This window comes from Macaca mulatta, chromosome 16 (assembly GCF_049350105.2).
Source record: "Macaca mulatta isolate MMU2019108-1 chromosome 16, T2T-MMU8v2.0, whole genome shotgun sequence".
Classification (NCBI taxonomy): Eukaryota; Metazoa; Chordata; class Mammalia; order Primates; family Cercopithecidae; genus Macaca; species Macaca mulatta.
Genome location: NC_133421.1, coordinates 3416102 through 3443202, shown reverse-complemented (window position 1 = coordinate 3443202; position 27101 = coordinate 3416102). Strand labels below are relative to the sequence as shown.

General features: G+C 46.5%; 1 protein-coding gene across 2 annotated transcripts in view; it reads right to left on the bottom strand.

The window, feature by feature from the left end:
- Positions 1-1521: 1521 nt before the first annotated feature.
- The window catches only part of RPA1 (replication protein A1), a 62898-nt gene continuing 37318 nt past the window's right edge, over positions 1522-27101 (bottom strand). For both annotated transcript variants that reach the window (XM_028835862.2, XM_028835864.2), the window contains exons 7-17: positions 24704-24836; positions 22895-22997; positions 20652-20720; positions 20308-20500; positions 20015-20154; positions 19424-19572; positions 16494-16626; positions 11386-11562; positions 8004-8111; positions 4469-4555; positions 1522-2519 (exon numbers count right to left, since the gene is read on the bottom strand). In XM_028835862.2, the coding sequence (XP_028691695.1) occupies positions 2415-2519; positions 4469-4555; positions 8004-8111; positions 11386-11562; positions 16494-16626; positions 19424-19572; positions 20015-20154; positions 20308-20500; positions 20652-20720; positions 22895-22997; positions 24704-24836 (1397 nt within the window). In that variant the 3' untranslated portion in view covers positions 1522-2414. The remainder of the gene's footprint in view (positions 2520-4468; positions 4556-8003; positions 8112-11385; positions 11563-16493; positions 16627-19423; positions 19573-20014; positions 20155-20307; positions 20501-20651; positions 20721-22894; positions 22998-24703; positions 24837-27101) is intronic.

Sequence of the window (27101 nt, the reverse complement as noted above, 5' to 3'; positions counted from 1 at the left end):
CAGTTCGAAACAGGATGGCACGCGAGAGATTAGCAAGGTTTTAATGGAAAGTATAAAACACTGGAAATATGAACAGAAATCAGATTATTACCCTTTTATTTTTTTTCCCTATCTCTTTCACAATGAGACTGGAGGGAATTCAAGAACCGCTTGAAATAAAGGCGAAATGATTAGATTTTTTTCTCCTATTTGCTTTACGCTGATGTCATGGTGTATGCAAAATCGACATTGATCTCTAAGTGAAAGAGGAGAAATAGAACCACAAGAATAGCCTTTCGAGGTAAACTATATCCAAGAGAATTCTACGAACTGTGGGCCAGAATCTATTTAGGCAACCCTCAGGGACCAAAATCTGTTAAAAGCCCAACAGTGGAGCCCATTTCTGACGCTCCTCTGCTGGTGATCCGACCTTTTAGTGGGGAAATCTGTTCGAAATATCCTCCTTAAGGGAGCCCTACCCCCCAGCACTGGCCCTGGGTTTCCAATCACATCCACGGAGACGTGCTGGGTTCGTCACGCTGGCCACTGAGAAGGCGCGGGGACGGGCGTTAGCGTTCCCTGGATGCGTCCTGGTGCCACGGCTGCTCAGGCCTCTTCGCTGTGTGGACAGACACGTGGGGAGAGGAGGGAATGCTGGGAGTAGCAGGCGTAAGAGACTGGTTACTGGGCTGAAAGCTAGATCACCACTTCCCACCCACAATTTGTCAATCCAGAAGAGGCTGAAGACTGTAATTTTCTAGTCGGTGCTTTATGAGCAAGGTCAGACAGAAAAGAACTTTCGTAAAAATGGCTGAGGCCTCGGAGACTGACATGTGACCCGGTTACCATCTCCTGAGACTAGAGAAGGGTAGGAAGGAATGTGTCTAAACCATTAGTGAGGCTGAGCAGGAGTCCCTGTGTCTGTCCTCAGGAACGTCAGTCATCCCGTCTAGGGCTGGCTGGCTCCTGTGTCAAGGGCGGACAGCGAGGGGGGAGACAGACAAGACACCACCTCCTCCAAAAGCCTCCACGGGTGGCATCTGCAGCGATGAACAGCAGGTCCTCTGGCAGCAGACTGACAACTGACCGCCGCACTGCCGGGGTACGAGGGTGAGATGTGCAGCCAATGGCAGGCGGTGTGTTGCAGCCACCAGATAGATAATTAATATGATTAGGAACACACAGAGCAAGCATGCTCTTGCTGACTGAAAGGCCCAGTAGCATAATTACTGTTTTCTTACCAGCTCACTGTCTGTACACATTTCAAAGCCTGGTTGGTGTTAGACTGCTGTGTAAACATCAATAAAATCCCAAGCGCCGGATCATCCGCATCCTTTGGCAACATGGCTTTTTGTTTTTAGTGTTTTCATGCTTTTAAAGATGCATTTCAGGGCTGCAAACACTAGGAAGAAGGATCTCCATGCCTTGGACTAATCTTCGGGTTTATAGTGAGTTAACATCTCCCCCAAGTGAACATTTATTATGAAGGCTAATTAATCGCTTTCCAGTTATGGGAACTCTTTGCATTCAAAGAAAGTAGGATTCACAAGCAAAGAATATACTGTTTATTAAAACAAAGCAAGGGAAACAAAAGGCTTCAAAACCCTTTCCGTGTAACATAGCTTTAGTAAAAAAAAAACACAAAATATACGAATGCCAGGAATACGTACAGGTAGAAAAAGTACGCATTCACCAAGCGAAATGCAACATTAATTGAAATGAAAACTAAAGAAACGCTTTGTAGTCGCTTGGATTTCCCTAGGGGACAGCAAGTCAATGCTTATCAGCAGTCCTCAGAAGAGACAATTTTGATTAGTATCAGACCCATCTGACTCAGTCTATTAAACCCTGAAGGAAGGATACTCTTCAGATAGAAAAGAGATGCCTTTGATTAATAATTCTGCCCTATTGCCATTCCAAGCATTAACAACTATGTAGCACCTCTAGAAAGAGAGAGCCTTTGAATTCTAGGAAGACACACTTACTAAAATACCCAGGTGCCCACAAATGCTTCTCAGCTCTCCCTGCTGAGAAGAGCCCAAGTTGTGAGGCAGGGGGGTCACTGCTGGAGAAGCAAAAACCTAGTTACATAATTTACTTCATGGTCTGCCGTTAGGGTCAGTGACTTATGACATAATTCCTGCTTGAGGATAATGAGATTGACAAAAGCCTGAAGGCAGAGAGAGTGACTGGTCTTACACTCACCGCTGGCTGACTCCCTAGGCCTGACACGGTCTACACCGCAGCCACCCGAGCGTATTTCCTTTGCCTACCGATGGGTTCTGAGATGCACACACGAGAGGAAATTGCTTAGTCTACCATAAAGAGCCTCTGTGCGGAGTAGCTAACACGGGATCGTCACAGGGAGGTGGGAGGAAATCGATTCCATTCTGGCTCTTTATTTGCAAACTTCTACCCAATGGGCACTGCTCTCCTCACATCGACGCGCTTCTCCTGATGCTCAGGACCAGCCTTCGGCCGTACTCTCTGTAGTCCACCGGCTTCACGTCCATCACAGTGGCCTTAATTCGAGACTCGTCCTTCAAAGAGAGAAGCGGTTTGTGAGCGGTGAAAGCGTGGCGTGGAGCAGTGAAGCCCCTTTTGCTTCAGTGGTTTCAGTGAGCCCAGCGGGAGGGAACAGACACACCGGCCTCCGAGTTCAGTCATTTCGGTGAGTGACAGCCTAGTCCTGATGTCTGCGGCTGGGCGAGCAAACAGGTCCTTTCTCTAGCACACGCCCTTCTGATTCTTTACCCAAGCTCCCAAACACTCAGAAGCCTAGAATCCTAGTGAGATGGACTTTCGAGGGTTTCTCTAGTTTAATTTATTCTCTCTACTGCAGGGGATACAGGCCAGAGAGGACATGGGACTTGCCCAAAGCCACACAGCTAGTTCTGAAAGCTCAACTTTTAAACTTTCAAGAAAAGCAGAGTTGTGAAAGAAAGAACACCCGCAGCAGAGGGAGACGACCGAGCCCGTCCCGTCTCAGCTCTGGGAGGCAGCCTCTCTTCACCTCACCTGCCCCGTCCAGACACGATGGGGCTGAAGGACCCCAAAAATCCCCTCTGGGCCCAGCCCACTCCCTGACGTTGTTTCAGTGACATCTGATCCTCTATCTCATTTAACGTTGATAGTGGCACGCCTAACAACAGGTATTAAGGTAAATACATGAGCACACCTGCCATCAGCAAGGGCGTTTTCACCACTCCCCCGTCCCACTCCTACGTTTACATTCCAGGCCTGAATGGTGCCTTTCCGGGCAGAAGGGAGGAAGCCCAGGAAGGCTGCACAGGCGAGCTCGGGACTGTCACGCCGCTGTGTGCTTGGTCATTACTAAATCCAGTGACACTCATAAGCATGATCAAGAGCAAAGCTCTGAAGTCAGGCTGCCCGGGTTGGACTTTAGCTCGGCCACTTGCTAGCATACGACTTAGGCAGGTGACTTGTTCTGTGAACGCCCCCGTGTCTCTGTATGTATTCCTTCAGTGGCAAAACAGGGTAACAGCAGTTTCTACATAGAGGCTTACTAGGCTCAAGTGAGATATTCCACGTGAAGGATGTAGAACAGTATCTGGCAGACAGCGCTCAATAATACTGTTCGATTATAACTATATAACTCGGCCGGGTGCGGTGGCTCATGCCTGTAATCCCAGCACTTTGGGAGGCTGAGGTGGGTGGATCACCTGAGGTCAGGAGTTCGAGGCCAGCCTGGCCAACATGGTGAAACCCTGTCTCTACTAAAAATACAAAAATTAGCCGGGCGTGGTGGCGGGTGCCTGTAGTCCCAGCTACTCGAGGGGCTGAGGCAGGAGAATCACTTGAACCCGAGAGGTGGAGGTTGTAGTGAGCCGAGATTGTCCCACTGCACTCCAGCCTGGGCGACAGAGACTCTGTCTCAAATAAATAAATAAATAAATAGTATTATGGTCACTTTAAGGAATTTTCAAGGTAGTTTTAACTACATGTGGTCTTTGTTTCATATACTGACTGACTTAGAAATGGGGTCTCACTATGTTACCCAGGCTGGCCTTGAACTCCTGCCTCAGTCTCCGAGTAGCTGGGACCACAGGCGCACACCACGACGCCCAGCTCATATACTTAATATACTTATCCACAATCTAAATTTGTCAAAGATGTGACTCTACTGCATGTGTTATAATTTTTATCAGAACACAGATAAAAAAATCCTAGGATTTAACTGAAAACAAAAAACAAAAAAAAAACCCCCAAAAACAAAAATAAACAACAACAAAAAAAACCCATACAGTATTCGCTACCCGCCGCCGTTGTTTTGACAGGACACTTAAGCTCTCTCTCTTTCCTCATGTGAAATGGGGACAATAACAGTACCTGCGTTGGGCAAAGTCAGCACTGGGGTCTGGCACACGGTGCGTACAGTAACTCCCTGCCAGTGAGTGCCGCGGCTCTGCCGTGGGTGACAAACGGCACCTCCCCGCCACTAACCCTGCTGCCCTGGGCCCTTACTTACGTTGTAGGTCTCTACTTTGACCCTGACTCTGAATATGAAAGATCGGAAGTTGGCATTCTGGAAAACTTCTTCAAATGCCTGTTCATTCTGCAAAAACAAATAGAAAACTTGACACATGGAAACCACTGGACAACCTGCAAATACCAATAAGACTTTTCAAAAGACTTCTGAAAACCACTCTCCCGGGTTGTCTGAAATTACTTAGGAATGACTAATCTACAGGTAACATTACATAAAACTGTTTTGAGTAGAATTTTACTGAAAATTCAAACACTAATCAAATTGACAAAAGGTAGAATGGCAGTTGTCAGGGCCGGGGGAAGAGGGTTTTGGAAAAGGAGCTACTGCTCAATGTACGGAGTTTCAAATCACCGCCCATGAACAGTGGGTCTCCATTCTCCCCTTCCCTCGACCCTTGGAAAACACAAGTCTGTCGTCTGTCTTTATGAATTTGCCTATTGGCCGGGCGCGGTGGCTCAAGCCTGTAATCCCAGCACTTTGGGAGGCCAAGATGGGCGGATCACGAGGTCAGGAGATCGAGACCATCCTGGCTAACCCGGTGAAACCCCGTCTCTACTGAAAAATACAAAAAACTAGCCGGGCGAGGTGGCGGGCGCCTGTAGTCCCAGCTACTCGGGAGGCTGAGGCAGGAGAATGGCGTGAACCCGGGAGGCGGAGCTTGCAGTGAGCTGAGATCCGGCCACTGCACTCCAGCCTGGGCGACAGAGCGAGACTCCGTCTCAAAAAAATAAAAAATAAAAAATAAAATGAATTTGCCTATTAAAAAAAGTACTGGAAAAGGATGGTGGTGACAGGGGTGCAGTATGTGAATGTACCTAACGCCGCTAAATTGTACACGTAAAAATGGTTACAAAGGCAAATTTGTTATGTCTGTTTTACTAGACACAAAAAATTAAAAACACTCTTAGGAATTTTCTAAGACTTTAAGGCCGGGCGCCATGGCTCCTGCCTGTCATCCCAGCACTTTGGGAGGCCGAGGCTGGCAAATCACCTGAGGTTGGGAGTTCAAGACCGGCCTGGCCAACATGGTAAAACCCCATCTGTACTAAAAATACAAAAATTAGCTGGGCGTGGTGGCAGGTGCCTGTAATCCCAGCTACTAGGGAGGCTGAGGCAGAAGAATGGCTTCAACCTGGGAGGTGGAGGCTACAGTGAGCTGAGACTGCACCACTGCACTCCAGCATGGGCTACAGAGCGAGACTCTCCAAAAAAATAAAAAAATAAAAAAGAATTAAGAGGAGGTCGGGTATGGTGGCGCATGACTATAATCCCAAAGTTTTGGGAGAGACCAAGGTGGGAGGACTGCTTGGGGCCAGGAGTTCAAGATCAGTCTGGGCGACATAGCAAGACCCCATCTCTACCAAAAAAAAAAAAATTTAAGCCAGGTATGGTGGCATGTGCCAGTAGTCTCAGCTACTCAGGAGACTGAGGTGGGAGGACTGTCTGAGCCCGGGAGTTTGAAGCTGCAGTGAGCCACGATCACACACCACGGCACCCCAACCTGGGTGACGAGGCAAGACCTTGTCTCAGATAAAAAAAAAAAAAAAAAAGGAAAAACACTCAGAAGAAAGTTTAATATAATTCATGATTTCAGCCTCTGTATTTATAGCTACTGATTTGGCGTGCAAGCAGAGAAGACTGTTGAAGTGGGCAAAGGCTAGGGAAGGCCTAGAAACAATCCTCTTCCCTCTGTCACTCCTCAAATGCAACTTGTTTCTTTCTTAAAAAAAAAAAAAAGCTGGTAAACAGGAATTAGAGAATACACTATGTACAAAGATGCATAAATAAATGTGTAATAACTATATTAACATAGTTGATCGAGACCCTTGACAAAAAAAAAAGAAATTAATAGTTCACACCAGCCTAGCAGCCTAGTATTTTCTGCAAGTCACGCCGAGCATGAGAGCAGCTTTGCTATACAGAACTCTATTCTGTAAAGGTTACTTGATCAAAACCCAAACCCAAACCAAATGCATCCCCTGGACTTTCAGATATGAAAATAAAACAATGGGTTAAAGCTGGAGAAGATGACAGCAGCTCCCATCATACTCCCAAGCTGAGGGGCGTGGAGCGCCTACTCCAGGATCTCACGGTTCCTCGGGGGAGTTTCTGTATGTCCTCATTCACCAGCAGTAAAAACAGTCAAATATAACAAGCTCATAAAAAATCCTGAAAGGCTGACTTGAGCCTTAAAATCTGATACGAAAATTGAGGACCAGGTAAAAACAGACAAAAGATACTATCACACTTTAAAGTCAGTTCTAGTTATTTCTGTAACAGGATTTGTTGAGACTATTTTGAGAGCTCTCATGGACAATTTAAAGACAGAGTCGGGGCAGAGCCCAGACAGACAGAACTGGGGACGGGAAAGGAAAAGAAAAACACACCAGAGCAAACGGTGAAGGCTTTCATCTTCGTGGCCGTTACAAGTGCTCCAACCAATTTGGAGGAAATCGGGGAAAAACCACCTACAGACAGGTGGCCGTTTATGTGGCCCAGAAAACACAGCTTTTATTGGTCTTCCTTATGTTTTATCTGAGCAACTACCCTTCCTAAATTCAGCATTATTAGCAATCTATTCTGTGCATTAAATAAACCTAATATGTGAAAATGCAAACTTATGAAACTGAAATGGACAAAGTTATCTTACGGAAGAAAGTCACTTCATAAGAATTGCATCTGATGGGCTAAAATGGCAGGCACCTTATATGTGGATTTATTATTATTGTTTTATAGGACAGACCCAGGAACTTGATATATGTGCATTTAAACCAGGATCTGACTCCACTTTTCTGGAACATATTTACTATGTTAAAAAAGCATGCCTGTAATAATTCAGGTTGTTTCAAGGACACCTGCCGATCTAAGTCATCTCAGGCACACTAGCTCTGAGTGCTAATAGGAACAGGAGAAACGAGTGGCTTAGACTTAGAAAGTGCTCTGGTTTTAAAGTACTTTTATATACATTATTTCAATGTTAAGCACATCCAAAATGGACAAAACTAGATAACATCAGATGAGCTCTTAAATAATTATCAGGTTGAGAAACTGTATACAATACCTAAAAGAAACAAACTAAAAAATACTAAACAGCAAAAAGAGGGTCAGTGTTGGGCAAGGCGCGGTGGCTCACGCCTGTAATCCCAGCACTTTGGGAGGCTGAGGCGGGCAAATCACAAGGTCAGGAGTTTGAGACCAGCCTGGCCAACATAGTGGAACCCTGTCTCTACTGAAAATACAAAAATTAGCCGGACGTGGTGGCAGGCGCCTGTAATCCCAGCTACTTAGGAGGCTGGGGCAGGAGAATCACTTCAACCCGGGAAGCAGAGGTTGCCGTGAGCTGAGATTGCGCCACTGCACTCCAGCCTGGGTGACAGAGCTAGACTGTCTCAAAAAAAAAACAAAAAACAAAAAACAAAAAAAAAAGAAAAAAACCCCCAAACAGTGTGTGGGGGGGGGGGTCAGTGTTATAGGATGAGAACCATTAAAAGTTATAACAAAATATGTGGCTGACCTTGTCTTTTAATTCCCCAAGATAAGCAGCATTTTGTCCAAGGATAGCTTCAGCAGACTCCTGGAAACAAGTCACCCACTGATTCTCTTGAAAATCTGCAATATTTACCTAAAAAACACAATTCTACATTATTTCAGCAAAGAAATGATAAAAAGAAGACACACTAAGAAGATGGGGAGAGGTTAATGTTCTTTTTCCACTTATTAAAATAATTTCCAGAGAGGGCCGGGTGCAGCGAGACCACGTCTGTAATCCCAGCACTTTGGGAGACCGAGGCAGGTGGATCACTTGAGGTCAGGAGTTTGAAACCAGCCTGGCCAACATGGTGAAACCCTGTCTCTACTAAAAATACAAAAATTAGCCAGGCGTGGCAGCATGCGCCTATAATCCCAGCTACTTAGGAGGCTGAGGCGGGAGAATCACTTGATCCTGGGAGGCGGAGGCTGCGGTGAGCCGAGATCGCGCCACTGCCCTCCAGCCTGGGTGACAGCGAGAGGCTCGTCAGATTAGTTCCTGCCCAGGTGCAGCTGGCTTTGGATGAAGGGTTTTGAGTGAATCGGGGGAGTTCTCTGCATTTTCAATTGTCCACTCTGTAGTCACTAGGAGGAGTTCCGTGAGACGGCTCTGTCACAGATGGGCACCCAGACAACTGCAGAGCCTGGCCGTGGGCCTCCGTCAGTCACCAAATTGACCTGGCAAAGGAAATCAGCCATCAAGTGTCTCCCATTGGGCTGTGGTGTAAAATTAAATAGGAGAAAGTCAAGGAAGAAAGCGGATCTCAAAGAATCCACTTGCTAAAGTAAAAGCCTTTGTAGAAATCAGAGTAGTTTTTCTTTAAGGCATCATTTTGACGATTTTACATCTTCATTTTGCATGTGAACAAGGCTTTTAATAGAGGGAACGTGATGATGAAAAATAAGGTGACGAAACCAGTTAAAAGCACAAAGCGGGCCGGGCGCGGTGGCTCAAGCCTGTAATCCCAGCACTTTGGGAGGCCGAGATGGGCGGATCACGAGGTCAGCAGATCGAGACCATCCTGGTTAACACGGTGAAACCCCGTCTCTACTAAAAAATACAAAAAACTAGCCGGGCGACGTGGTGGGCGCCTGTAGTCCCAGCTACTCGGGAGGCTGAGGCAGGAGAATGGCGTAAACCCAGGAGACGGAGCTTGCAGTGAGCTGAGATCGCGCCACTGCACTCCAGCCTGGGCAGCAGAGCAAGACTCCGTCTCAAAAAAAAAAAAAAAAAAAAAAAAAAAAAGCGCTCTCAATACACAGCAACAGGATCACACCCTGGGCTCACACTTCCTTTACCCTGCACGATCCTTCCAAGAAGCAAAGAGTATCTCATTACCTAAGGCAAGAACTGCAATGACACAGACGTGTGATAAATATCAAATCAAACAAGTGTGCGGGAGATTGTGCCGTGGAGGAGTTTAACAGAAAGGCTGATGTTTCAATAAACTAAAACAAATTTTCTTCATCTTAGGTTCAATGAAAAGTTTATAGTTTACAAAAAATGAGCCTTAATGTAAAACTCTCCTGCTACACTTACATTTCATTTTACTTACTTATTATTTATTTTTTTTTTTGAGACGGAGTCTCGCTCTGTTGTCCAGGCTGGAATGTGGTGGCGCGATCTTGGCTCACTGCAAGCTCCGCCTCCCGGGTAAACGCCATTCTCCTGCCTCAGCCTCCCAAGGAGCTGGGACTACAGGCGCCCGCCGCCACGACCGGCTAATTTTTTTGTATTTTTAGTGGACACGGGGTTTCACCGTGTTAGCCAGGATGGTCTCGATCTCCTGACCTCGTGATCCACCCACCTCAGCCTCCCAAAGTGCTGGGATTACAGGCACGAGCCACTGCGCCTGGCCTTACTTATTTATTTTTTAAAGACAAGGTCTGACTCTGTCATCCAGGCTGGAGTGCAGCGTCACGATCACGGCTCACTGCAGCCTTGACCTCTCAGGCTCAAGTGATCCTCCTACCTTGGCCTCATGAGTAGTTGGGACAAGTGCATACCACCATGGCCAGCTATTTTACTTTTTGTAGAGACAGGGTCTTGCCATGTTGCCCAGACTGATATCGAACTCCTGGCCTCAAGCAATCATCCTGCCTCAGTCTTCCAAAGTGCTGGAGTTATAGGCATGAGCCACCGCACCTGGCCAATATGAACATTTTTAAGGCTTCTGATATGTTACTGCCAAATCATCTTTTGGAAAAATGTGAAACTGTTTTCTTTTTTTGAGATAGAGTTTTGCTTGTCGCCCAGGCTGGAGTGCAATTGCGTGATCTCGGCTCACTGCAACCTCCGCCTCTTGGGTTCAAGTGATTCTCCTGCCTCAGCCTCCCAAGTAGCTGAGACTACAGGTGCCCGCCACCACACCCAGCTAATTTTTGTATTTTTAGTAGAGATGGGGTTTCACCATGTTGGCCAGGCTGGTCTCAAACTCCTGACCTCAGGTGATGCACCTGCCTCGGCCTCCCAAAGCGCTGGGATTACTAAAGTGAGCCACTGTGCCCGGCCTTAAACTATTTTCTTAAACTGCTATTATTGCCTAGTTGAAAACAAAACAAAACAAAATAAAAACCTTAAGGCTGGGTGCAGTGGCTCAGGCTTGTAATCCCAGCACTTTGGGAGGCTGAAGTGGGAGGATGACTTGAGGCCAGGAATTTGAGACCAGCCTGAACAGCAGACCGAGATCCTGTCTCTACAATAAAATAATTTTAAAAATCAGCTGGGTGTGGTGGTGCACCCCTGTAGTTGCAGCTACTTGGGAGGCCAAGGTGGAAGGATTGCTTAAGCTCAGGAGGTTGGGGCCACAGTGAGCTGTGATAATGCCACTGCACTCTATTCTGGGCAACAGAGTGAGACCTCTGTTTTTTTTTTTAAAAAATGTAAAAACCCAACTCGACAACTTTTTTTTAAACATTTTTAAAACAGAAAGAAACAATTCTTAAAATGCAAAGAAGCAACAATCTCACATCAGCACACCGTCAGGTTCCTCTGAAGTCAGCGATACTAAAGCTAGAGAATAGATTAGCCACACGAAAATAACTCAATACAGGCACTGGCTGTGTAAGCACAATCACTGCTGTCTAAAAATGCCATTTCAAATTAATCTATCTTCATAGCAGTTATTAGCAGACACGTGTCACTGACGTTATGATTGTATGACATACATGAAAGACTGAAATCAGCTGGGGGATCTCAACGCCACTTTCTGGCGTGAAAAAGAGGAAGAATAAGCTCTTCCACACCTACTCACCTGCAGGCTTCCTACCAGGAATGCCTTTGTTTCTACTGTTGTGACCACAGTGCCTGGCACACGGGACGGCCTCAATGAACACAACCGTGGTTCTCATCTACCAAGGGTACTTACTGACAGGATCATGCGGTACTTGAAATTGGGAAATTCCGTGTCGCACTTCTCACAGCGGTACAATCCGTTCTGTTGATCAATCACTTTCTTATTGCAGTCCTGAGTCGGACAGGCTTGGTACATGCAGTTCTCTTTGCGAAGATATACCACTGTGGCCACAGAACTGAAGTAGTCCGGCTTCGGGAGAAAAGAATGGCGTGAGGCACAGAGCAGCGAGCCCACGCGGGATCAGACTGAGAGGCAGTTCAAAGCTTGCCCTTACGTTTAGGTGGTAAGTGTTTATATATTCCAATCCTCAAGATCACAAATGATCACAGGGAATAATTCATTCAGTACTTTTAGAAATCACATGTGCCAAGTACAAAACCCATGAAAGTAATAAGCCAAGTTCTAATAAGCCAAGTTCTAAGGCATATAATTCCTTAACAATAAAAGAGTTAATTCTAAACTAGACTGAGTTAATCAAAAGTGAAATTGTTTTCTCTTTGCTTGAAGACTGTATGAAAGACAAAGATTTGTTTCTCCTGATCCTGTGATCCTCCAAAGGCCACAGATCTAGGAAATACAGAATGCGGACCACGCAAATCCAGCGCAGCAACCATCAGTCATTCCTCCCGTGTTAAAAACACGACAGTCATTTCTAGGCCTAGATTCACCTTTTCCTTGTTTAGGCCAGGGATCAGCAAGCTGCTTCTGTAAAAGGCTGAATGGTAAATATTTCAGGCCTCAGCAGGCGTTTGGTCATACTCTCTGCTGCAACTATAGGCGCACCTCACTTCACTGTGCTTTGCTTTACTGCACTTGATAGGGCATTTTTCACAGATTGAGGACTTGTGGTGCCCCTGGGTCAAGTAAATGCACAATTTTCCCAATAGCAGGTACCCACTTTATGTCTCTCTGTCACATTTTGGTAATTCTTACAAGATTTCAAACTTTTTCATTATGTGTGTGTGTGTGTGTGTGTATATATATATATATATATATTTTTTTTTTTTTTGAGACAGAGCCTTGCTCTGTCGCCCAGGCTGGGGTGCAGTGAGTGGCGTGATCTCGGCTCACTGCAAGCTCTGCCTCCCAGGTTCAAGTGATTCTTCTGCCTCAGCCACCCAAGTAGCTGGGACTATAGGCATGCGCTACCACACCTGGCTAATTTTTGTATTTTTTAGTAGAGATGGGGTTTTGCCATGTTGGCCAGGCTGGTCTCTAACTCCAAACCTCAAGTGATTCACCCACCCTGGCCTCCCAAAGTGCTAGGATTATAGCAGTAAGCCACCATGCCTGGTCCTTTTTTCATTATTATTATATCTGTTATGGTGGGTTTTTTTTTTGTTTGAGACAGTCTTGCTCTGTCACCAGGCTAGAGTGCAGTGGCACGATCTCAGCTCACTGCAACCTCCGCCTTCCAGGGTCAAGCGATTCTCCTGCCTCAGCCTACCGAGTAGCTGGGACTACAGGCATGTGTCACCACGCCCGGCTAATTTTTGTATTTTTATTTTTTATTTATTATTTATTTATTTATTTATTTTTTGAGACGGAGTCTTGTTCTGTCGCCCAGGCTGGAGTGCAGTGGCGCCATCTCGGCTCACTGCAAGCTCCGCCTCCCGGGTTCAGGCTATTCTCCTGCCTCAGCCTCCCCAGTAGCTGGGACTACAGGTGCCCGCCACCACGCCCAGCTAATTTTTTTTTTTTTGGTATTTTTAGTAGAGACCGGGTTTCACCATGTTAGCCAGGAAGGTCTCGATTTCCTGACCTCGTGATCCGCCCGTCTCAGCCTCCCAAAGCGCTGGGATTACGGGCGTGAGACACCGCGCCCGGCCTAATTTTTGTATTTTTAGTAGAGATAGGGTTTTACCATGTTGGTCAGGATGGTCTTGATTTCCTGACCTCAGGTGATCCGCCCGTCTCGGTCTCCCAAAGTGCTGGGACTACAGGCGTGAGCCACCGTGCCTGGCCTATGGTGATCTTTAACGGCACTATTGTAGTTGTTTTGGGGTGCCACTAACTGCACCCACATAAGATGGGGAACTTATATTGATAAATGTTGTATGTATGCTGACTGATCCTCCAATTAACTATTCCTGTCTCTCTCCTTTGAACATATAAAGAAGAAAGCAAACAGTCTTATTGCTGATATGGAGAAAGTGGTAGTGGTCTGGATAGAAGATCAAGCCACAACATTCTCTTAAGCCAAAGCCTAATCCAGAACAAGGCCTCACCTTTCTTCAATTCTATGAAGGCTGAGAGAGGTGAGAAAGCTGCAGAAGAGGCCAGGTGCGGTGGCTCACGCCTGTAATCCCAGCACTTTGGGAGGCCGAGGTGAGAGGATTACCTAAGCCCAGGAGTTCGATACCAGCCAGGCAACATAGTGAGACCCAGTCTCTACAAAAAACTGTCAGGGCATGGTGGTGTGCACCTGTAGTCCCAGCTACTCCGGACGCTGAGGTGAGCCGTGATTGTGCCACTGCACTCCAGCCTGGGTGACAAAGTGAGACTCTGTCTCAAAAAAAAAAAAAAGCCGCAGAAGAAAAGATGGAAGCTAGCAGATGTTGGTTCATGAGGTTTAAGGAAAGAAGTCGTCTCCATAACAAAAGTGGAAAGTGAAGCAGCAAGTGCTGATGGAGAAGCTGCAGCAAGTTCTCCAGAAGATCCAGCTAAGACCACCAATGAAGGTGGCTGCACTCAACAGCCGAGTTCAGCGGAGACAGAACAGTCTTCCGGAAGAAGATGCCTTCAAGAACATTCATCCTAGACAGTAGAAATCAACGCCTGGCTTCAAAGCTTCAAAGGACAGGCTGACTCTCCTGTTAGGCGCCTATGCAGCTGGGGACTGTAAGGTAAAGCCAGGGCGCGCTGACCGTGTCAAAAATCCTAGGGCTCATAAGAACTATGCTGAATCTACTTTGCCTCTGCTTTATAAATAGAACCTCAAAGCCTGGATGACAGCATAGTGTGGTTTATTGACTGTTTTAAGCCCACTGTTGAGACCTACTGCTCAGAAAAAGAGATTCCTTTAAAAATACGACTGCTCATTGACAATGCACCTGTTCACCCGAGGGCTCAATGGAGACACACAGTAAAGGAGATTAATACTGTTTTCATGCTTGATAACAACGTCTATTCTGCAGCCCATGCAGATCAAGGAGTAACTTTGACTTTTTAAGTCTAAGAGACACATTTCACGAGGCAATAGCCGCCAGAGTGATTCCTCTGATGGATCTGGGGAAAGTAAATTGAAAATCTGAAAAGGATTCACCATTCTAGATGCTATTAAGAACAGTTGGCTGGGCACAGTGGCTCACGCCCGTAACCCCTGGCACTTTGGGAGGCTGAGGCAGGGAGATCCCTTGAACCCAGGAGTTTGAGAGCAGCCTGGGCAACATGGCAAAATGCCGTCTCTACAAAAAACACAATTAGCCAGGTGTGGTAGCACCTGTAGTCCCAGCTTGGGAGCCTGGGAGGTGGAGACTGCAGTGAGCTGTCATCAAGCCACTGCACTCCGGCCTGAGTGACAGAATGAGACCCTGTCTCAAATTAAAAAAAAAAAAAAGGAACATTCATGATTCATGGGAGGCCAAAATCCCAACATCGACAGGAGTTTGGAACAAGTTGATTCCCACCCTCATGGCTGACACTGAGGCTTCAAGACTTTAGTGGAGGAGGGACCTGCAGATGTGATGAAAACAACAAGAGAACTAGAATCAGAAGTGGGGCCTGAAAATGGGCCTGAACTGCTGTAATCTCAGGATCAAACCTGAACGGATGAGGAGCTGCTCCTTACGACGGGCAAGGAAAGTAGTTTCTCGAGATGAAATCTCTTCTGGTGAGGATGCTATGAGCATTGTTGAAAGGACAACAAAGGATTTAGAATTTGCAAATCCTTTTGCGATGGTTGATAAAGCAGTGACAGGACCCGAGAGGGACAGACTCCAATTTGAAAAAGTTCTACTGTGGGTAAAATGCTGTCAAACAGCATCACCTGCTACGGAGAAATCTTTTGTGAAAGGAAGAGTCAACCAACGTGGCAAACTTCACTGCTGTCTTATTTTAAGAAACTGACAAAGACACCCTGATGTTCAGCAACCATTGCCATGATCAGCCAGCCATCCACACTGAAACAAACCCCCACCAACGAGAAGATGACGACTTGCCGAAGGCTCAGATGATTGTCAGCATTTTTTAGCAAGTAAGTTTTTGTTTTTAAGAGAAGGGGTCTCCCACGTTGCTCAGTAGAACTCCTGGGCTCCTGCGATCCACCTGCCTCAGCCTCCCCGGTGGCTGGGATTACAGAGAACCGAAAGACTGGGTGTCCCATGACAGGACGACAAGGATCTGTCCAGTGTTTGATTCTCGAGATGTTCTATAAGAGCACTGTAAGAGCTGCTGTTGACAATGATGGATGAGGGTGTACAGTGAAATGAGAGTAGGAAGGAAACCTACACTGTATATGACGAAAATAAAAGACAGGCATTGCTATTTTAGGAGCATAAAGGAGAAATAAATGATCTAAACACTGAACTGCCGGCAGAATACAGGTTTAGATCAAGATGGGAGGAGGGTCATTAAATACAAACACTGAAAGGAAAGCTGCAACTAAAAGTCAAATATCAGGGCCAATCCTTGTCAGGGAATGCCGGCAGCTCTCAGCCTACGAGGTTAATACACTGTCTTCTACAGCCAGGAACAGCACCCGTGAAACTGCCTCATGTTTGACACTGAGCCGGACTAATGCTCATCTCAAAAAACATCTTTTTGATATGTGGGAACTTTAATTTGCAGGAAGGATCACAGAAAAGACACATGGACCCAAAGGCAGCTGATACGATACCACAAAGCTCGACTGTCACCCCTGCTCCAAGATCCCTCTCGGAATTGACTCTAAGAGTTCTTCAGACTCTCCTGCCTCCAGTCCCCTGAGGGTTAACACACACTCCCATGAGCCCACCTGGCTACTTCCCTTGCCAGGGAATCTCAACGCCCACGTCACACTCGGGTCACAGCCCCGGGTAGGAATTATAGCTCTGACAGCTGGTGTCGGAAGTCAGGTTCCTAAATCTATCCTCCTGCACACTTTGCAGGCCTCTGTGAAGGTGGTTAGGAATGCCGGGTACCTTATCGCCTTGACCCAGGTTCTCGGATTTGACCTCGTACAAGGTCTTCCAGTTGGTGTTACCCCCTCCAACGCCGCCGCTCTTTAGATCAGAGATGGAAACACCGTCTAAGGCTTGTCCTTCTGCGTCAAACCTGAGAACGTGAACAAACAGCGGATGATGAGTCCTCGGTATGTATGATATGCTTCTCAACACGCGACTTGTTGCTATACGCCAGACACAGGTTTCCCACCACCCGCCCAGCTTCCACACAGGTCACGGTCACCTCGGCTGAAGTCAGTATCTTCGTAATTCTATCTTTTTTTAAATATTTAAATTAAACAGAAAAATGGTGTCAGCGTTTCACTCTGTCAGCCAGGCTGGAGTGCAATGATACAGTCACGGTTCAAGGCAGCTCTGACCTCCTGAGCTCAAGGGATCCTCCCACCTTAGCCCCGCTAAGTAACCAGGACTACCATGCCCAGGCCCATTAAAATTTTTTTTTTTTTTTTTTTTTAGAGATAGGGTCTTGTTATGTTGACCAGGCTGAGCTCAAACTCCTGGACTCAGGCATTCCTCCTCCCTTGGCCTCCCAAAGTGCTAGGATTTCAGGGCGTGAGGCACTGCTTCTGGCCCAAAGTCTACTGAAGAAAGGGAATGACCTCTCTTTGAATCCCAGTTGCTTTGATGCCCCCCAGTGGTGAAGAGAATCACTGCCAAAGTACCGAAGAATCCCTTCTTAAACTAGCCTTGCCTATCAGCAGTGGCCGGACCACCCCAGGCCTAAAATCAGAAACCGGGAAAGTCAACAACCAGTAAGCTATAAAGTGGCCGTCTGGGCTAGTCCTTTAGGCTACTAATGCTCATTCTCAGCCAGCAGCTGCATTCTGATCTTTCCCGAAAAGTATCAGTATGGAGAGGGACAGTCAATATACCGTGATAGCAAAAGGGTTTCCATGAAAGGCCTCCTATGCCTGATACAGAAGCCAAAAGTGTTTTTTTTTGTTTTGAGACAGAGTCTTGCTTTGTCACCCAGGATGGAGGGTAGTGGTACCAACTTGGCTCGCTGCAACTTCCACCTCCTGCCAAGTGCTTCTCATGCCTCAGCCTCCCGAGTTAGCTGGGACTACAGGCACGTGCCACCACGCCTGGCTGATTTTTGTGTTTTTTGTAGAGACAAGGTTTCACCATGTTGGCCAGGCTGGTCTTGAACTCCTGGCCTCAAACAATTGCCCACCTTGGCCTCCCAAAGTGCTGGGATTACAGGCGTGAGCCACTATGCCTGGTCCAAAAGATTTTATAAACCAGAGCAACTAATCAGAAGGCATTATCTTTTTTCTTGTAGATTTACTTTCTTAGTGAAATTTTACTTTTGCTAATACTAAAGTTAATTTGTATTAAATTATGAAAATTGATTGTACTTCTTGATCACACATCAACTGATACGAAGAAAAAGGGGCCAAGGAGAAAGTGCTCAGGATCACAGCTGCGGCAGAGAGGAGCCGGCCTGAGATGAAAGGCATATGCCAAACACCATCCGACGGTGGGTAACTGCACAGAGAACAGGCTCCCGAAACGGAGACCATCGAACAGAATGGATGGTGCCCTAAGCTGCAGACAACTGCCTTCTCCTGTCAGGTCAGCGGCTAAATCCCTCACAGGGGCACAGCAAGGCCCATAAATCTGTTTCTCCACTACTAGCTACACAAGTTTACGGTTTCGAAAGCTCCAAGGACATATTTGCCACCAAAGACCACTCGTCAGGAGTGGTGACTAGCAAGAGCAAGGAGAGAGGTGGCCCTTCTTACAGTAAAAACTCTACATTGTTATGGCCAAGATCTAAACATCTCTAATCCTTGTCCAGATAGCGTGTGTGCACTGAACTTGTCTTTGATCAATGCCAAGTTATTTTATTCTGGGGACAGCCGTGCTTTTTATGTTGACTAGGATCATGGTTACTGGCAAGTAAAATATGAAGACCTTAACGTGGGAATGCAATTAACCTGGAGTGGAGCTTCAGAGCGCGAAAGAAAATCAAGCAACAAGAACAAACCAAATCTGTGGCTAGTTCTGGTCAGACTATGGACGGACCCTGCAGTGCGGCAGACACGTGTGGCCCAGTGCTCGTGCGGATGGCTTAGTGACTGAACATTCCAGAAGATGGCTCAGGAAACTGGTCAGACACCAGTGCCATTGGTTCAAATGAGTCAAAACAAAGGAGGAGTATATAAAATAAGCTCATTCTTCAGTTGCTTAAATCCTAAGACACAGCTGGAAACCGACGCACATCCCCCGTGACTACAGCTACAGGAATTACTGAAGCTCGGGCTGGCGAAGTGTTTTCCCTGCCCGCATCAATCCTTGCATCCCGTGTTTCGGTTTGAAGCACTCTTTTAAGACAGAGTTTGAATGTCCTGAAAAGCTAGATACAGTGAGGAGATTTTAACAGGCTCTCCTCATCCCTTGAGTGCTTTGGGAATAGCAATCTAATCCTAACAAAAAGCCCATTGTTCTCACCATACTTGATCAGAGTCCAGTGAATACACACTAGAAGATGTGATCGGCACCAAAGACTTGACAGAGAAAGAAAGCGTGGGTTCCCCCCACACCACCGAGGCCCAGAGCTGAAGCCCTGGAAAGCAAGGCGCCCTCAGCACTCCGCACAGCCGCTGAAGCCTGGCCGTCCCCTCCTGTGGCAGGATCGAGGTCAGCAGGCAGCACTCACATTCTAATTGCCTCCTCCGACTCTAGGTTTGTCCTGGGAGGACAGGTTTGTCAGTTTAAGGACTTTAAAGCCCTCCTCTCGGAAGGCATAACGCCTCCCAGAAACACAGGAGCTGCACCACTCAGTAACGAAGCCTTCTGCTCGGCAGAGCTCACATACTGACCGGAACCAGCTTTTCTCAAAGCCCAGCCTCAAGTAACCCTTTGTTTAGCCCCACAAAACTTACCAACCACGGAGCTTATAGGCCTCCGGGATGTCAGGATTCGCAATGATAGTGCTTGAAGACAGCACGGAGAGGCTCCGTCCACCGAAATCAGAGACTCTGGCTCCTTTGATGGCCAACACGGGCTGTCTAGAACCATCAAATTTATCAGCCTGTAAAAGAAACACCAGACATAGACAAGTGTCACTGGCAGGAAGAACAGAGACGGTTTTTATAGGAAACAAGGCAAACAGTCAATAGTAGAGTGAATGTAATCAGTGTACACGGAATCTTATACAAGACAGACCTCACACACGAGAATCTGCTCAGAGACACATCGAAACTATCACCGCTTTCCTCGAGTCGGGGGAAAGAGCGTTTCCCCACGTAAAGCTTGAATCACAGCAAATCTCACGGAGGATAAAGGATTTCAAGTATTTGCCAGACAGCACAACCCTTCCCATCTACACGGTGAAAGCTCCCAACTCATAGGACAAAATCGCCCCCACGAGGAGCTTCTCCTGTGTGTGCTGAAGACCCCATCCTACAGGACAAGACCGCCTCCACCCCAGGAGCTCCTCCTGTGTGTGCTGACCGCCCCATCCTAGCACTTACATCTTCCCCCCACAGCGTGGCAGTCACCACCTTCCCAGATGTGTCCATCAGGTAGATATTCCTCTTGGCAACCTCTCTGTTGTTAGACCTCACTGTGATTTTAGTGGCATCTTCGTAGCTCTTGCAGATCCCGATGATGTCTAAAACACAGGCGCGTGTGAGCAGGAGGCGTTCAAGGCTCCCACTCTGACGCCAGCAAAGGGTGAAGGGCAAGCACTGAAGTCCTGACACCGCCCCGTACGGTGCAAAGAAAGCGAGTCCTCCCTGCTCCTCCGTCCCATGCATGAGCTTACCTACGAGTGAGTCTTTCGACTTGCTCTCGAGGTCATCGATCCCCGTGAAATCAAACTGAACCGTAGGTAAATGACGGTCGTCTTCACAGGGCATGACGGAAGTCTCGTTATTGAAGGTCATCTCGTAGTCATTTTTAACAGCTGTGAACTGTTTGTTAGCAATCTTCAGAGTGCCTTTCGAGAAATAATACACCTGCGCAGGAGGCCACGTCACAGAATTTGAGACTGCCATCATATTGGACAGAAACCCCTGGTCTGTCACCACACACCCCTCCCCTGGGCCAGAGTCTTCTCATCCGCCTCCACCCCGGGGCGTGTCAGTTCTCAAGTCAGCACAGCCATACCTTGTTCACTTCAATAAGGGGAAAGAACTTGTCCACTTGCTCGTTGAAAGCTGTAGCTCTGATTTCACCCTGCAGAAGCAAGTGGGCAGGTTAGGGCTGCGGGACTGAGCACAGGCCACCCCAGCACCAAGAGACACTGGGACTGAGCACAGGCCACCCCAGCACCAAGTGACACTGGGATCGAACACAGGCCACCCCAGCATCAAGTGACACTGGGACTGAGCACAGGCCACCCCAGCACCAAAGTGACACTGGGACTGAGCACAGGCCACCCCCGCACCAAGTGACACTGGGATTGAACACAGGCCACCCCAGCACCAAGTGACACTGGGACTGAACACAGGCCACCCCAGCACCAAGTGACACTGGGATCGAACACAGGCCACCCCAGCACCAAGTGACACTGGGACTGAGCACAGGCCACCCCAGCACCAAGTGACACTGGGACTGAAAACAGGCCACCCCAGCACCAAGTGACACTGGGATCGAACACAGGCCACCCCAGCACCAAGTGACACTGGGACTGAAAACAGGCCACCCCAGCACCAAGTGACACTGGGATCGAACACAGGCCACCCCAGCACCAAGTGACACTGGGACTGAGCACAGGCCACCCCAGCACCAAGTGACACTGGGATCGAACACAGGCCACCCCAGCACCAAGTGACACTGGGATCGAACACAGGCCACCCCAGCACCAAGTGACATCTGAGAGCAGGGGCACACACACAAACGGGGCCCAGAGAGGACTACGGACATCCCAGGAACCCGCATTTTACAGTCACACATTCAAGTCACTGGCCCCGCTGAAGAATGAGAATTTCAACTAGCTGATCCCATAATCATGCTGCATTAGCCTCAACTGAGAAACACAACAGCACAAAAGGGCAACGACGAGTTTAATTTATTCTGACAATAAAAACCAAAAACAGCTGAATACTGAGGGACACGCCCGGAGCCCACGAGGAAGGTGCTGCACGGGGGTGATTCACCAGCTCCCTTCAGCTGCCCTCTCGGTGACAAACCACTTCACATTCGGGGCCATTGCCAAAAATGTCAGAATAAGTCATGTTTTCAAGTTGCTTGTGATCTGATTTTCACTTTTGCTTTTCTGTCAGCCAGAATGCTACAGGTGGACAAGAAATTTTAGCCAACCCACCACACATTGGAGCAATACTTTGTAAAAAAAAAAAAAAAAAAAAAAAAAAAAAAAAAAAATTAGGTTCTAATATTGATTCTGCCATCACACAGTCAAACATTCTGGGTGTTAACTTCCAGAAAAAAAAAAAAAAAAAAAAAAGACATCTACTTTTTTTTCTCCCCCTTTGGGAGTTTGAACCAACAGGAAATCTGCAGCAGTTTGAAAAGAAGGCTGAAGTACATTTTAGGAATTATTATTATTACTATTATTATTATTATTATTATTTAGATGGAGTCTTGCTCTATCGCCCAGGCTAGAGTGCAGTGGTGCAATCTTGGCTGGCTGCAACCTCTGCCTCCTGGGTTCAAGCGATTCTCCTGCCTCAGCCTCCCAAGTAGCTAGGACTACAGGCACCTGCCACCACACCTGGCTAATTTTTGTATTTTTAGTATAAACGGGGTTTCACTATGTTAGCCAGGCTGGTCTCAAACTCCTGACCTCAAGTGATCTGCCCATCTTGGCCTCCCAAAGTGCTGGAATTACAGGCGTGAGCCACCATGCCCGGCAATTGCAGGAATTATTAATAAAACTAATAGATGAACAGCTATCAAGACTGTCATGCTTCCATGGGATAGGAATTTTGTCTCATTGTCATGGTTTGGTTTAGTTTAAATAAAGCAAATAAAGAATGTGCACAGTCAGAGCCCATTTCCCACAAAACCATTTCTGTACCAAGGGCACAACTGTGTGCCTTCTGCGGTGGCCCAAAGCTGCACTGTGCTCACAAGCAGGCATCACCTCCCAGTGCTCTGACTGCACCTGCCAGCAAATCAGATGGTCTCCAGTCCCTCCTGCCCATGGGGCTACTTACACATTTAGAAAACTACTTTCTACTGCTACAAACACTGTACTTGAGATCAAAGATTTTATTTATGACCTTAACCCTCTACTCCAGACAGCATCAAAAGACAGAGGGAAAAGCACAATAACAATCATGCTTGTCTCTGGCCTACTATTATTTTTCACCTCATAGGCCCGCAGAGCTGAGCTTTTTGTTTCTCAGTGAGTCTACTACTTACTTCCCCACGTGACAAATACTCACACTTTCATCAACCAGTTCTAGAGAGAAAAGCTTCCCTTCCCCTCGGGAGTTGCTCCAGGTACGGATCTGACTTTTGTTGGTAACACGAGCACAAATAGTCCACCTACAAACCAAATCGATTATATTAGTGTTTGGAGTCTTCCTTAGAAAAGATCAAGTAAGAAATCATCTTCCTACAGCCTTTCTCGTCTTCAAACACATATTTCATTTTCCAACCTGTATTTTAATCCAGCTAATTAAAACCCCAAGATGACACATCGGTTTGACAGTTTACAGAATAAGCAAATAGTAAAACATGCAAGGTGATTTAATACTAACTCATTCTCCTGTCAAATAAGTAAATTTATAAACTCTCTCCCTTCTCCAAAAAGCATCACCAAGGCAACAATATCCCCTTAATGAAAGGTTCTAAGCTGGAAAATACAGTAACACCAGCAATTATATTTTGCCATGGTTTTCAATTATGGGAACTGATGTAACTGGTGTCAAACTTCTGCCTCACTCCTAATGTACCCTGAATAGAAATCCACGATGTCGGTGGACCATCAGGGAGAACACGCCGAAGCAGCATGACCTTGCAGAGAGGCACGGAAAAAGGAGGCACAGGGCACATTAGGTACCTTACTTATAATTTCACAGGGAAAAATATCTTCCTGCATTACAGAGTATTGAAGAATAAATGTAAACATATCTGGAAGGATTCTGAAAAAGGAACTCTAATTTTTTTTGTTTGTTTGTTTTTTGTTTTTTGAGACGGAGTCTCGCTCTGTCACCCAGGCTGGAGTGCAGTGGCGCAATCTCGGCTCACTGCAAGCTCCGCCTCCTGGGTTTATGCCATTCTCCTGCCTCAGCCTCCTGAGTAGCTGGGACTACAGGTGCCCGCCACCGCGCCCGGCTAATTTTTTGTATTTTTAGTAGAGACGGGGTTTCACCGTGGTCTCGATCTCCTGACCTTGTGATCCGCCCGCCTCGGCCTCCCAAAGTGCTGGGATTACAGGCGTGAGCCACCGCGCCCAGCCAGGAACTCTAATTTTTAACTATTCAAATTACTTTATTTTGTGTATTTGTTTTGTGAGACAGAATTTCACTCTGTCACTCAGGCAGGAGTGCAGTGGCACGATTTCAGCTCACTGCAACCTCTGCCTCCCGCGTTCAAGTGATTCTCCTGCCTCAGCCTCCTGAGTAGCTGGGATTACAGGAGTCCGCCACCACACCTGGCTAATGTTTGTATTTTTAGTAGACACAGGGTTTCACCATGTCAGCCAGGCTGGTCTCGAACTCCCGACCTCAGGTGATCCGCCCACCTCAGCCTCCTAAAGTGCCGGGATGACAGGCATGAGCCACCACGCCCAGCCTCAAATTAATTTTTAGTGGAAAAAGTCATATAAATGAAATATAGGCTCAGGGTATGTTAATGTGGTTAATACAAATTCTGCAGATTATCTAGCCAACTAAACCAAAGACGAAGTCACCTATTTATAGGAGAAGAGTAAATGCCTTTTGAATTATCAGAAATATTTATTTTTACTCATAAGACTACCAACTGATTAAGCATTAAATATTTTTAATTTCAAATTCTTTCAAAATGAATGAAACCTCACAGGCTATGGCAGATTGCTATTGCTGTATTTTCCAACAAGAGTTAAAGGTTGCCACAATCTGTACCCCTTTCCTCCTCAGAAAAAAAAAAAGAGTAAACCCATTTTATTTGGTGGTAACCCTGAAGTTTGCGCATAAATAACTCAAGGGTCCATAACAGCTTCTACGATTCTGTAATCACACTCTGAACTTATTCTATGCATAACTCACTTGGACTGGTAAGGAGTGAGGCTGGCAATGGGCACCACTTTGGACTGTGTTCCCCCAGAAGTGTTTGACAGGCTGGGACCTCCAGCTTTTCCAAATGTCTTTGAAGCACCATAAGCCTTAGAAACAGTGGAACCTTAAAAAACAAACGCAAACAGAAAGGAGCATTATTATTCTACTTAGCTTTTTTATAGTAAGCTTTACAATAACTCTAAATGTTTGAGGTGCCGCTAGTGAAATCCTATAACACGAGAGGCAAAGCTTTTCCTTTGTAGCATGCAAGAGATACGCAGATCAAACAAGACTGAGGCTGGAGGCTAGAAAAGCAATCTAGAACGAAGGCTGCGCACACAGACGCTCACTGTTACGTTTGCTGACGTCAGCCCCGAGGTCAAGGCAATAATGGTAATGAATCCAGACACTGTTCTTTCTGAAGGCCGCCCTCTTACACACTTCTCTTGCCTCAATGGGCAAGATAAAGGGTCAGAAAAAGGAAATCAACTGTCGTAACTGGTAAAACTGACGGCAAGGCACGAGTTACGTAAGAAAAAAAGCAAGAGGAAAGACAGGACGTAAAGGACGTATCACAAATCGATGGCCTCCGAATCCCCAGACAACTCCCAGATCTCCACGCGTCTAGAGGACTAAATAGTCTAGAGTGAAGTCCGTAAGAATGAGTTGAGTAAAGGGCAGGAATCAGTTCTGGTCAAGACACGTAAGTGGGTGACCACTAAGACCCTTCCGCCTCCTTAATCCAAACCTGAGCAGCTGCCCGGCACCGGGAAGCCACAGGGATCAGATGCGTTCTTTTAGACGCACCACGTGTCTGCAAAACTCAACCTCCAAATTCAGAAAATATAATTTAGTTCAGTGATTTCATACCCTCTATATCAAAACATTTTTTCAGAATAGAATTTGGCTAAAAGGATCAATACACCATCTATCCAGTATTTATTTACGGAGTTTCCACAGCATGTACCACACCCTTCTAGGCACTCGTAGTAATTAGTAAAAAATATACATAGGAGTGTTCCAGGGTTAAAATTTTCTGTTCTAACGGGGGAGTCAAGAGAGATCAATACACACACAACAGTAATTACCTCAAGACTGTGTACGGAAACGCATGTCCTTTGTAGAATACATGTGTATACCCATACGTAATTTATAATTTCATAAAACACACACAAGCATCCATTCATCCAATTTATTTCATGCTGGGTAGCTTCTCCTCCGTACATATCCAGTTCATTTTCTTTCACTACATAGTTTAGGGAACATTAACTGATTTTCATTTTTTTGAGACAAGGTCTTGCTCTGTCCCCCAGGCTGGAGTGCAGTGGCATGATCTTAGCTCGCTGCAGCCTCAAATTCCTGAGCTCAAACAATCCTCCCACTTCAGCTTCTCGAGTGACTGGGACTATAGGCGTGCACCACCATGCCCGACTGATTCTTTTAAAAATATTTTTATAGAGATAGGATCTTACTATGTTGTCCAGGCTGGTATCAAACTCCTGGGCTAAGCAATCCTCCCTGCTCTGGCCTCCCGAAGTGCTGGGATTACAGGTGTAAGCCACTGTGCCCAGCCCAGATTTTTTTAAATGTATTTTAATATAAGGCAAAGATAGACAACCAGAAAAATAATTCTGTGGAGGGAGAGAGAGGAATAATGTACTATTTGTATATCAGCCTAAGGAAATGATTATTTACTACGTTAGAGTCTATTTCACCACCCTCTTCAAAAGTGTATGTGTGTGTGTGTGTGTATTTTTTTTTTTTTCTTTTGAGACAGAATCTCACTCTGTTGTCCAAGCTAGAGGGCACTGGTGCAAACTTGGCTCACTGCAACCTCCACCTCCTGGGTTCAAACGATTCTCATGCCTCAGCCTCCCGAGTAGCTGGGATTACAGGCACACACCACCGCGCCTGATTAATTTTTGTATTTTCAGTAGAGATGGGGTTTCACCATGTTGGCCACGCTGGTCTCGAACTCCTGCAGGTGATCTGCCCACCTCAGCCTCCCAGAGTGCTGGGATTATAAGCGTGAGCCACCACGCCTGGCCAACAGCATATTATTTGAGAGTTGTGTATAAATAGATCCACTTATAAAAGGAGAGAGAGAGAGAGAGAGCTCGTAAGAGCGAGAAAGAAAGCGCGAGAGAGAGAGAGCTCGTAAAAGTGAGAGAGAGAGTGAGCGAGAGAGAGAGAGAGCTCGTAAGAGCGAGAGAGGTAGACAGACATTGCGAGGCAGATTAAAAACAACGAAGAGCAATGGGGGGAAACGTCCTGAAAGTTTCACAGAAACATTAGTGACGTCTTAACCTCGCTTTTCTTAGAATCTTAGCACTGAAAAATAGAAACTAATAGTTGAGGGGAGGAGAGGAGGTGTATGTGAAGCCGTGAC